Here is a 13,175-nt window from a genome sequence, read left to right as displayed (position 1 = left end):
ACACTCTTGTCTGAAAGAGCATGCAGTCCTAGTTATAGAGGTAGTCAGGAAGAAACAGCAAAATGGAGAGAAGTGGATGTTGTAAGGACAGTGCAGCTGACTGTGTCAGGTTTGCGGGGTGGTTTTCAGTGGAGTGCTGATGTCTTGAATGTTCTGTTTCTCCTCTCTTCCTCCAAGAGAGGGAAGGAATGTTCTGCTGTTATCCCACTGCTTTTATCCTTTTTTCCAGTTGCTCTCATTGCGCCTGAAGCTCACGTTTTTCCTGTTAAGAATGTCCCCCACCTTCTCTGCAAAGTGCCCCAGTGCACATCCGTTCTGTTGAAGTAACAGCAAGGAAGGCAGCATCATTCTGCAATTCACACATAGTTTCTTTGAATGGAGAAGGGAGGAGGGTTAGGAAGTCTGAGGAGCTAAGAGCGAGCGTGCTGGTAGACATGCTAGGACATCAGAAGAGATGGCCTGAGTTTTTACTACCAATAACCAGCTGTGTTGCCTTAGTGCCACCAAAGCAGAAGTGCCAGATTGCTTGCAGATCAGCTCCCAAACTGCTCCCATTATCAGCCACATCCAATTATCGTATTAAGGTAATCTCTTTGCTACATGTTTGATGTGGTCACCAGTTGACCTGCAAGCAGGTCTTCTGATAGTGTGATTACTTTTACCTTTTATTTTTGTAATGGCCCTGTTTACTAAGCTGATGTAGCTAGGATGCAATTAAAAGATCTGTTTAATTTTCTTCAGTATGCACAGATTTGATAAGCAAGAAATAAAACTCTCACTCTAAAATGGGATTGCCCACCTTGTTGCAGTGAAAACCTATGCAAACTACAATATATTTGGGTGTGGCTGCCATGCAGGACTGTTCTGCTTTGCTATGTGACCTGCCACAGTAGCACAGTCATAGGTGAGTGTGTTGCACCAAAGAAGCAGAGGCTGCTAGGGAAGCTGGAACTGGTGTCACCAGGTCGCCCAGGAACTCCTGTATCAGCCCATCACTGAATTAGTAAATTCCCCCATCAGGGGAACTTTGTAACCCCCTGCCAGTGAATGAGAGCTTCCCCTGGCCGTGACACTGAGGTGTCTCACGTCTGCTGAGGGTGTGAGCAGCTCGGTGTGTGGCGCCGAGGGAAGCTGGCTACCAGCCTTCCCTTCCCACAGGAGGGAACCCGGCTGCATCCACTCTCCTTTACTTGAGATGTCACTGAATTGACTTGGACAGCATTGCTGTGGAACAGATGTGAAAGACCCATACTAACAGTAACTTCATTACTCTTTATTGTGAACTGGGCTGTGAAGCAACCAAAACATGGCTAAAAGCACACATTTTAATGTTCTGGACCTGAGTAATGTTTGCAATGTTAAACTGTAAATGCATTTAAAATATTTTCCCTTAAATCTCTGCTTACTTTGGCTTGCTGTGCTGCTCTTCCCTTTAACTTGTTTTCTTTGCTTGACTTCATCGTTCCTTTTTTTTTTAAAAAAAAAAAAAAAAGAAAAAGTATCACCTATTCAAAAGAAATAGGTTCCTCACTTGCTGCATTATGGCAGACAGGACATTTATCTTCTCAGTCTTTCATGCTGATACACAGATAGAACTTAAGTGAGCTGGCATTTGTGCATATTTGTGCAATATGTAACTGGCATATTGCATATAATATCTTGAACACTAGGTACAATACTTTCTGAAACTGGAAGTTACCTCCCAGGCATGTCCTATGCCACTTTCCTGGTGCTGACTAGTGAGTGCCCTGCAGGGGGGAAGACCACCCACCCTGTCTGGTGCTGTGCAGAACCCAGGAACAGCACTGGTCCAAGGAGGAGGATGGGGGGTTTCTTAACTGCTCTGGTCTCCTCAGGTTGCTTCAAAAGAGACATGCACACAGCCTGGCACTGTGGACACTTGTTTCTGCATTGTTGTCCCTGGTGGATAACTCAAGTATTTGCCTTCAGTGTGGTCCCCAGATCTCCTCTGCGCCAGCAGATTTAGGAGCCAGAGACTGCACAGACTCTGCAAGGAATTGTGCAAAGTTGGCTACAAAAACCAGCTGAGAGTCAGAGGTTTTCTGGAGACCATGAAGAAGCGTACTGTATCGTTTCCTTCTGCAGCTATAATACACGTCAGATGCTCTGGTTCACCTAAAAGCATCAGATTACCAGAAGTTAAAGGCTTGTCCTGAGGAGACTCTGCCCTGTGAGTTCATCAGACGTCATCTCAAAGGAAAAAGAGCAATTTTCTGCAGGTGTCAAAGCTTGTAACTGTCAGCCCTCTGTTGTGTAAGATGTATGAAAATTTCCAGAAACACAACAATGAAACAGAAATGCCTCGTTCTCAGAAAGATGTGTGGCTGCCCACAGAGTTGTTGTCTCCTGTGCCTTATGAAGAAGCCTCTGGAGAATGAAGGTTGGAAGTTGACATTTTTACCTGGTTGTAGTAACAGTTGCATAGTTAGTTTGCATCTCTCAGTTCCTAGCTGTGACTGTTTAATACATGAATAGCTGTTTGCTGGCCTTCCATGAACTGTGTAAGCCTTTTCTGGTGGAGATTACTGAAATGGGCAGCGCTGAAGAGAATGATGCTGCAGTTTGAGCTGTTGCATCCTCTTAGGCTGAGCCATCTGAGCAAACAAAGCAGTTTCCAGATTTTCTCACTTCTTCCTTTGCTTTGAAATAAAATACTCTGTTTTTGTGCTTAATGAGAACTAATTATAAATAGGAAAATATAGATTTTAATTTTTTTTTTTTAATTCTTTACAACACTGTGGCTATGTATTCTATGAGAAGTAAAAAATTTTGGTCCCTTGCATGTAAACACATATAATTGTTACAGTAAGACATGAAGTTGTACATAGAAATTGCTTACAGTAACAATGAATAAGTATTCCTCTGGGACCGAAACGTGAATTATATCTGATCTTACTGAGATAAAAAATAATACAGATTAACTGTTATATTTGGCAGACACAATCATACATGTTTTTTAAGGGAAAGATCCTTTCTATTTGTTTTTACTCATGCAATAGTCACAAGATAACATTTTGAATTTTGGATCTGATTACACTGAGATTTTGACTTTGTATGTTGAAGTGGAGTTTTTTACAAGTTGAAGTTATAAATTGTCTATTTCAAACCCTGTTTCTTGTGTGGAACAGCTCTTAGAGTGTCCAAGGCAAGATTTTGTTTTCCTCTTATTTACTTAAATTCTAAAAAAGCACAGATAGCATTCAGGACCTTCTGGTTTCTTGATTTGTTGTATTGGGCCTTTTGCTTTTCTCTAACGCAGTCTTTGCCAGAAACTGCATAGTGGGGTCTGAACTTGAAATTACAGAAAACAGTATTTATGGTCCTAGTGTGTAACACCACTGGAAAAGTGAATGCTTGAAAAATGAAGCTTTAACTTGATAAATGAGAGTAGGAAGGTATTTTTTTATTTCAGTGGAGTTTTTGCACATGAACCTTAAGGTCAGCCCCTCTGACTGCTACCTTGCACTAAATAGTGTGTGGTATCTACTGGCAGCAGTAAGGTTATAAATTCTCCTGGAACTTTAAATGAGAAAACTACTCCTACAGCAAAATCATGTTTTAATTTCTTGGGTACTGTCCAGAATATACTTGTCAGCTGATTTGTTGCAAATAATGTTGAGTTAAAATTTATTATATGTGCCTCTTTTATTGAAAAAAAAAAAAAAAATAGTTCAAATAAGTAATGTTCTTTTTGTGGTATGCTGGATGATCTCTTGTTGACATACATACTGAATATCTCACTTTGCCAATATCTGGTTTCTTGCTTTGGAAATTAAATTTGATTACCAGTGCAGCTGTATTTTTGAAGAATTAAGAGTGTGGCTGTAAACCATGCAGCTTTCCACGAGGTTCTGCCTGGTGTTGCAGTACAAGGCGTTACTCATCCCGTGCCACGAGTGAGCCGAGAGGTGGGCACACTCTCCAGAGGTGCTCGTAGAGGCCTTCTGCAAGGGACAAGATGAGACTTGGCGTACCAAGCACACTTGATTATGTTAATCAAGATATGAATATTAGTTAGATCTTTCTGATAAAATTCCCAGATGGTCCAGACTAGGGAAGCGGTGATAATAACTGGGTAAACCTTCCAAATAGCACTTTGGTTCTTGGTGAATGGAGTCACTTTGAAGGAGAGGGTATGTTTCATACAGCTGACTTTTAGAAACAAGGAGTACAGCCGTTGGTATTGGCAGAGCAAGGCAGGAGTGCTACCTAGAATATACTGGCTGGAAAAACTAAGCTTCGTTAGATGATGAAAATATTCATTAAAGACAATTAGATGGCTACATAGATTCTTCAGTTTAGAATTTGATGGAATGGTATAATTAATTTTCGTTTGTTTTTAAAATAAAAGTAATTGAATAAAACCATTTTAAAAGCTGACTTGGATTACTGCTTCAACATCTTGCTTTGTAGTCATGCTCTCAGAAGGTTATTTCACTAGTAGACAATTACCTCTCAGGGTCAGGAAACTGCAAGGTTAAAGCTTCTCTAAGAGAAAAAAATAGTAACAAAACCTCCTGGGTGGAAGCTGAATACCAAATTAAAGACACCCCTCAACCTCATGGTTTTTTGTTCAGTCTCAATGGTTAAAATCATGACAGATGGCTGAGATTTTGTTCTTGATCTAATCCAGGAAAATTTACCATTTTAGATGGAATGAGAACAAGTGTCTGTTTGAAGCATGTCTTATTCATTAGATGTATAAAGCTAAAGAGTGGTTTTGTACATGTCTATGATTCTTTTACCCAGGAAGTTACAGAGCAGTCAGCCTCACCTCCATCCCTGGAATGGTGATGGCACAGCTCATTCTGGAGGTCATCTCCATGCACATGGAGGAAAGGAAGGTTATTGGGCATGGTCAACATGGGATTCAGCAAGGGGAAATCATGCTTAACTAATGTGATAGCTTTCTATGATGGTGTGACTAGCTGGGTAGATGGCAGAAGAGCAGTGGATGTTGCCTGTCTTGTCTTCAGCAAGGTATTTGACACTGTCTCCTGTAACATACTCATTTTGTAAGTTCAGAAAGCGTAGGTTAGATGAGTAGGCAATAAGATGGATTGAGAACTAACTAAACAATAGAGCTCAGAGGGTTGTGGTCAGTGGCACAGAGTCTAGCTGGAGGCCAGTAGCTAACAGTGTTCCCCAGGGGTCAGCACTGTGTCCAGTTTTGTTCACCGTCTTCATCAGTGACCTGGGTGAAGGCACAGAGTGTACCCTCAGCAAGTTTGCTGATGGTACAAAACTGAGAGGAGTGGCTGACACACCAGAAGGCTGTGTTGACATTCAGCGAGACCTGGATGAGCTGGAGAGTTGGGTGGAGAGCAAGTGTACAGTCCTGTGCCTGGGGAGGAATAACCTCATCCACCAGTACAGGTTAGGGGTTGGCCTGCTGGAAAGCAGCTCCACAGAGAGGGACCTCAAAGTCTTGGTGGACAACAAGTTAACCATGAGCCAGCAATGTGCTCTTGTGGCCAAGAAGACCTGTGGTATTCTGGGGTGAATTAAGAAGAGTGTGACCAGCAGGTCAAGGGAGGGTTTCCACATCTGCTTTGCCCTTGTGTGGCTGCATCTGCAGTACCGTGCCCAGTTCTGGACTCCCCAGTTCAAGAATGACAGGGAACTACTGGAGAGAGTCCAACAGAGGGCTATGAGGGTGAGTAAAGAACTGGAGCATCTCTCTTACAAAGAAAGGCTGAGAGACCTGGGTCTGTTTAGCCTGGTGGAGAGAAGGCTGAGAGGGGATCTTATCAGTGTTTATAAATATCAGAAGGGTGGGTGTCAAGAGGATGGGAACAGTCACTTTTCAGTGGTGCCCAGCAACAGTGGCAATGGGCAAAAACTGAACATGGGAAGTTCCACCTCAACTTCAGTAAAACCTTCTTTACTTTGAGGGTGATACATCACTAGAACAGGCTGCCCAGAGGGGTTGCAGAGTCTCCTTCTCTGGAGATTTTCAAAACCCACTTGTGTGGATGCAATTCTCTGTGACTTGGCCTATGTGAACCTCATTTGGCAGGGAGGGTTGGACTAGGTGATCTCCAGAGGTCCCTTCCAACCCCTTACCATTCTGTGATTCTGTAATTCCTCTTTACCTTTCATTATATTAATGTAGGAATCTTGTGGATGTAGGTCAGCTTCCATGGATCCAGTTCTAAGGCTGAGGCACAAGAACAGAGTAGCTTTCTTAGGACCTCGTTAATGAGTATTCACTGCTCTGTTGACAGGTCAGTTGTATGCATGATGGGTACTGATGCAGTGATGAGGTGGTAGGGCGTCAGTGGTGCTCACACACTGTCAGTTTTCCAGCAAATAACTAATTACTGCAGTGGCTCTCATCACTGCCTAATGCAATGAAAATAATTATGTAATACCGCATTTCTTTTTTTTTCAGGTAATAATCTATGGGGATTTGCCAAAAAATAAAGAAAATGTAATATATTTATCAAATCATCAGTGTACAGGTTTGTGATGGTTTTTTTTTTGTCTTACGCACTTTTATATATTTAAATATTCTGCTTGTCTGGTACTATGTCTCTTTCCAGCCTTGCCCTAACGAGCAAGGACTTCTAGTTCAGAAACCTTTAACGATATTTATGTGGACAACACACACTTTTTGTTTCAGCGGTGGCAATTAGAAACTAATTTAACTAACCATTTTGGGCTTTTGTCTTTGCAGTGGACTGGATTATTGCGGACATGTTGGCAATTAGGCAGAATGCTCTCGGGCATGTCCGCTATGTCTTGAAAGATGGGTTAAAATGGCTCCCGCTGTACGGGTGGTATTTTTCACAGGTAAGCACATCCACCGTTTCCTTGCTGTTCGTAGGTCAGATATGTAAGATGTTTATCCTACGTGCTGGGAAGATGTAGTTCTGAGCTGCCTTCTTTATATAACTTCTTTACTTAAATGTGAAGATTGCTGTTTTCACTCAGTGTAGTTAGATGTGTATCTTAGTTGGGAAACAGTTACTAAAGAATCAGTTTACTCTCCTAAACAATACTTCTTATTGTTGTTATTACTAGAATAAAAACTGTAGAGTGTCTTAGAAGCATTTCAGAATACTCCAGAATTTTTTTAATGTCCAAAAACTCATTTAGCAGTAGGTATAAACAGACTTTTCTTCCTTGTATGGTGTTTTTTGTTTGTTTGTTTTTTTTAATCATGCTACAAATTGGGAGTGAATTGACATTGCTGTGGTATACTTATATATTTTTCAAATGTTTGGGTTTAATAGAATGTAGAATAATATAGCAGATCTCCTTTGGCTTCTGTCTTTGATGTTTACCTGTTCCCTGAACATTAATCTGCTTCCTGCCCACCACCACTCCCACCCCAGCCTTGCTGCCCAGGCAAAGAAAAGCAAAAAAACACTTAGAAAAGTACTTCTAATAGAATTAGAAAATAGGTTTGAATTGACTGTCAGCCCTGTACAAGAGGATGGAGGATATTGAGAGAAGTGCTAAGCTAGGTATGATTTGAACTATATGCTAGTTTGTAAAGGAATATATGAAGAGAAGGCACCTACAGCGATACATCCAAATAGGAGGCTGCATCCCTGGCTGCACATTTCTCCCTCCCTCTCTTTCTCAGTGATTGCACTTCTGCATTCATAAGTCAGGTTAGATCAGTTGATTCCTAGAACCAGCAAAAGGGGGAAAGTTTTGAGTGGACAACCATGGGTGGGAAGAGGGGAGGAGGCAGGTTAGCCCTTGTGTGACCCTTGGTGCTGAAACTCTGCCTCCAAGAAACTAATGTAAGTTGCATTGGGTTAAGAGGGCATTGGGCAGGAGGAGATACAGGTCCATAAAATGCCGAATTAATATGCTGCAGAATAGGAAGTGCCTTAAAAAGCAGTCTTTCCCAGCAACCATATGTTGCCTTCTAGCTTGGGTGTAGGTACCTCATCTGAACAGAGGTTCAGAGCCTTGGATCATGTAAGATGCCCATCTCCGGGGTGTGTACTGTCTCACCATTTTATCTTTGCTCACAGGTAGTGGTTGAGGTTCCTGCTCTGTGCTCAGTGTTTCAGAGGTTAGAGTGGCCCCCTGGATGCTGGCAGGTCCAGGTTCTGTGTCTTTGGCTTGATGGTTGAAAATGTTTGTTGTCTTCTGGATGAACACCTTAGTGAGTAGGCTGTAAATCTAGGCTGGAGCATGGGTGGTTACCATCCTTTCTTCTAAAACCGCTATGTTTAGAAGGCAACATGCTGCAGAGGAAATAAAGCTGTTCACAATTTCTTTTTGTTGCTGCGTTTGCTGCCCCAGTCCCCTAAATAAGTATGGGCTATCACAAACTGTCATAACTCACTGAGAGCATCCATTGGGAGAAAATGGACCTCTCTGTTGTCCAATGCTTTTCCTCGCTAATGGGTATGGTTTTCTATGGTTTTCTTCCACTAAAATGACCCGTTTGCTGCATGGAAGAATTTTTTTCTTTGTCCTTGCCTCTAGTCATTGCATTGGTGGTAATATAGGTCTGCTTTAATTAAAATACAGACAGGATATATCTTCTATTCTCTATCACTAGGTGTCCAGAAATGATTTTTTTCAAGATTTTGGAAAATTACTACTGCTCTCTGGAATATCCGTTGCTCAGTTTCCTGACTGCTATATTGACTGTTAAAAGAAAGTTCCTGTGGAAATTAATTTGAATGTAGCCTACATTTTCAATCAAAACATATAGTAAATAAGATCCGTCCAGTTTTGGATTCCTCAAAACATAAAAATTCTACAAGATTAATGGAGTATGATTTTTTTTTACATATATATATATATATATTTAACTCAGTGACATAAATGAAGGGCAGCTTACTAAGAGTGGTGATGCTTGTTTAAATGACTGAGACGGGATGCAGCAGGACTGCAGTGCAAGCTAATAGGTATTTTTATTGTCTTTATCACACCAAACAGTGCAAAAACATAAAACACTTCCTGCCCTTCCTGTTGATGTTCTGTCAGTGATGTCACTTACACTCAACTAAAAGTTTCCAGAGCCATGTAATTACGCCATGCTCACGGAATTCATATTCCCTACCTCAGGTAAACATCCTGTTTGGAAATAAACGTGGTCTGGATGTCCAGGAGAGTGAAATTCAGGCACAGAGGAAGTATGTTTGTAAACACAATCCATTGTTGACTGAGAGAGGGGCTTTTAAAGTACAGCGGAAAAAAAATTATAACCTTAAAAACAGTACTTCCAGAAACCTGTTTTGGAAAGCATTCCTATATTTGATGTCTTACTGAAAAGGAAATGCAATACAAATTGGGGAATTTCAGCTATACACAGTTGCATAACTAGCATTCTTCTTTGGAGGCAGCTATCTAATAGCAAGGAAAAAAAAGAAAATAACTACTTAAATTAACCTGTTATGTTCCAGGTTTGATTTATCAGGTAGAGCTATAGAGCTATTTCTTTTCATAAAATGGGCTTTATTATTTTTGGGTGGATCTGAATTTCCCCCTCCACCCCCCATCTTTCTCTGTCAAAATGCAGGCAGCTCCTATTCATCTTATACCACCTGGTGAGGCTGGGATGTAAGTTTGATAAATAGTTTTGATATCCCAGAGTTTGCTTGACTTTTTAACATAGGAAATATGTATTTGTCTTTTCTGTTGATGAGCATCAGCTTGTGGACCCTTTTGGTTGTAACTGAAGTTTAGCCAAATATTTATAATTTGATTCTCGTTAGCTTTGTAACCCTGCACCTAGGGGAGCTGACATACTTATGTAGTTGGGTTGTGTGCAGCTCGTGGTGATCTTATGTAATTTGTCTGTTCTTACATTATGTAACCATAGACTCGTATTTTCTTGAAGTAGAGATCTCTTTTTGAGCATTAGAAAGTCTGAGGTGGGGACACCAAACCTGTCTTGGGTGTTGTGGTGTCCTGAAGCAAACTGTACAATAGTAACTTGATTTCTCCAAGTTCACAAATTAAACGAGGAAAAGGTGATTCAGTATTTTCCCAGTTTACTGCACCTGGTTAGTCATTTGGCAGGTATGGGAAAAGTTTTATTCCAGCCTTCCCTCATTTTTCATAGCTTGTCCTAGCTGAGCTCACACAGAATGACAACTTGCCAACTCCATGGAACTCTTGTATAGTAGATGCACTATTTCTCATACCAAACTGAGTTTGCCCTTCCTGAAAGCAGTTGTTGTGGTGTCACTGTACAGAATAAGACTTCCACTTCCCCTTACTGTTGCCAAATCTTAAAAATGGCCTCACATGTGGGGTGTGTAGATAACATGTGGCTCTCTGTTTGCTGCACAGCTGATGGAACGTTTTTCTGTTCATGCCGTTATCTGTCATGGACTGGTGAACTGCTTGTGGGATGGTGCTGGGATGGTGCTCCAGCCTGCTGAAGGCCAAGCTGGGTGGACTGGGGGATTCTGTTCTTAGTTTTGGCCCCCTGCCAGCCACAGCAGCACAGCTGAGTGTTGCTGCTGGCTACTCCACCTTGGAAAGGAACCACAGACAATAATGCTAAGATGGAATATTTATTACAGGGTTAATGTACCCTTGACTTTCTGTTCCTTTTCACTGCAGTTTTTGGAGACCAGTGTGAAAGTCATGTCAAATACCGCTAGTTAAGCAGCTGTCTCTCCATGCCAGGAAAAGTAAAGACTGAAAGTACTTTGTATAACCACTTCTGCCTGCCTGCCTGCCTCCTGCTTGCCTCTCTTGCTTTATTCCTGTCCGTGCCATGCAAAGATCATAGCTCACACAAACACCACCCCTGTTTCTACAATGTGCTGTATCTTTTACTGAAATAAGACATCTGAATGAGATTCAGATCTTAGTAGTTTTAATCTTACTGTCACCTTCCTGTTAAGACCACGTAAAACCATAAATAGACAGTAATTATCTGACAAATCCTAATGCCATAAGTCAGGGTGGGCAGAAGAGTATTACCAAGTTAGGCAATCAGTTAGAAAACCCCTTAAAATGATGTACCTTAAAAATGAAATTCTGTTATTCAGAAGCTTTTTTTTTTCCCCCAGAATTCATTGTATCAGTAGTTAATTTTGGATCATGTTTGTTTACATCCTCTTGTAGCTATGCTGGAGATAAAGTTATAGAAGAGGGAAATGATGCAAATTTAATTTCTTTATAACCTTTTTTTCTTTGTGTGTATGCTCTTGCAATAATCCTTTTACTGAAGTTTTTGTGATAAATTGTGTGGAACAGGTTATAAAATTAGTATTTTTCATGAAATGGTCTAACTTTTTAAAATGGTTTTCAGTAAAAACACTTTCTATCAAGTCACAGAATGGTAGGCGTTGGGAGGGACCTGTGGAGATCGCCTAGTCCAACCCTTGTGATAAAGCAGGTTCACCTAGAGCAGGTTAGATGAGAAGACATCCAGGCAGGTTTTAGAAGTCTTCAGAGAGGAAGACTCCACAACCTATCTGGGCAGCCGGTTCCAGGGCTCCATCACCCTCAGAGTAAAGAAGTTTCTCCTGATGTTTAGGTGGGACTTCTCATATTCTAGATTGTGTCAACTGACAAACAGACCCAGATCTCTCAGCCTCTCCTTGTAGGAGAGATGCTTCAGTCCTTTAACCATCCTTGAAGCCTTCCACTGGACTCTCTCTTGTAGTTCCCTGTCTCTCTTGAACTGGGGAGCCCAGAACTGGGCATGGTATGCAGATGTAGCCTTACCAGGGCAGAGTAGAGGGAGAGGAGAGCCTACTTCAGCCTGCTGGTCACACTCCTCTTCATGCACCCCAGGATACCATGGGCTTTTTTGGCCACAAGAGTACACTGATGTCTCATGGTTAACTTGTTGTCCACCAGGACTTCCATGTCCTTCTTTGTGGAGCTACTTTCCAGCAGGTCAACCCCTAACCTGTGCTGGTGCATGAGGTTATTCCTCCCCAGGTGCAGGACTCTACACTTGTCCTTGTTGAACTTCATTAGGTTCAGCTCCACCCAACTCTCCAAAATCCTTTGCCTTCTAAAGATTCTATGTTATTTATTCAATTATTATCTTAATATATAATGTCTTTATTAAAAGTTTGATTCTCTGATAAAGTTCATGGAAGTTCTCAAGACCTATGCTACTTACTTTTGTGTAATCCATAAATTTTGTATGTCAAAGTATAATACTTGTAATTCCAGTGTTTGCATTAGTCATTATCTTAGAGCAGGCACGTAACACTGAAATCTTTGACTTATAGATACTTGCATGTGAGTAACTTGAGTTGTGTGATTTTTTTCCCTTGATCTAAAAGTTAAGCTGTTTGTCAGTGTTGTAAGAAATAGATCCCTGGGGTCACTTCCAATGCCATCTTCCAGTTAATAATTTAGCACCTTTAAACAAGACACTTCAAGTGTCTTATGGCTTTTGGTTTGTGTTTTGTTTTTGTTATTGTTTTTGGTTTTTTTAGATCTCATCTTTATTTACACAGATTTAGTGAACTTAAGTACATGCAAATATAAAATCAGTTTCGGGTGCTTTCATCTTAGGATAAAACATCTTGTGGGCAATTTGTAACATGAGTCATAAAGGTGACTTGTCATTGTAGTTTTGTTTGTTCTATCAACTATTCTACTTTAAACTACTTAAATATTTTTTTTTCTCTGTTAGCACGGTGGAGTCTATGTAAAAAGAAGTGCCAAATTCAATGAAAAAGAAATGAGGGAGAAGTTGCGGGCCCAGATGAAAGCTGAGACTCCGGTAAGACGATACCTTCCTTCTCCTTATTTCCATGATGTTTTAATGGCAAAGGCATATTGAAGAAATGAGCCATGCCTGATACAAGACAGTAATAATGGGTTTATTTTCATTCTGTATTTTTAGGGTTACTTTCTGTGATTAGAGTGATACCTCTAATTAAACATAGAAAAATTTGACTAGTCCTTTATGAGTAATACGACCTTCATGATTCTGTCTGCAGAGAGAAAGGGGGATCTGGACTACATCTTCAAACCTGAGCTGTAGCACCTTCCTTGACAAGCCAGTGTTTGTGTTCCTTTTGTTTCAAAAGACAACATTTTGACTACTGTGTGTTTGTCAGAGACTGTTTTTTTTTGACTTCTGAAAGTCAAGAACCATTCTTACCAAATCTTAATTAGTCATCCCAAGAAGCAATCATTTTTAATGGCAATGACTTCTTAGGCTTGAGTGATTTTGTTTGCTATGCCTAGAG

The 13,175-nt window shown here is 40.8% G+C and overlaps 1 protein-coding gene across 1 annotated transcript in view; it reads left to right on the top strand.

Annotated features, from left to right (window-relative positions):
* The first annotated feature begins 4,875 nt into the window (after nt 1-4,875).
* AGPAT5 (1-acylglycerol-3-phosphate O-acyltransferase 5) overlaps nt 4,876-13,175 on the top strand; it is a 38,977-nt gene continuing 30,677 nt past the window's right edge. Inside the window, exons 1-4 of the mRNA XM_008935076.1 lie at nt 4,876-5,001; nt 6,416-6,485; nt 6,701-6,816; nt 12,614-12,703. Coding sequence (XP_008933324.1) covers nt 4,876-5,001; nt 6,416-6,485; nt 6,701-6,816; nt 12,614-12,703 — 402 coding nt within the window. The remainder of the gene's footprint in view (nt 5,002-6,415; nt 6,486-6,700; nt 6,817-12,613; nt 12,704-13,175) is intronic.

Source organism: Merops nubicus, unplaced genomic scaffold (assembly GCF_000691845.1).
Source record: "Merops nubicus isolate BGI_N331 unplaced genomic scaffold, ASM69184v1 scaffold31342, whole genome shotgun sequence".
NCBI classification, from domain to species: domain Eukaryota; kingdom Metazoa; phylum Chordata; class Aves; order Coraciiformes; family Meropidae; genus Merops; species Merops nubicus.
Note: the sequence above shows the minus strand (reverse complement) of the source record. Positions and strands in the feature narration are given on the sequence as shown.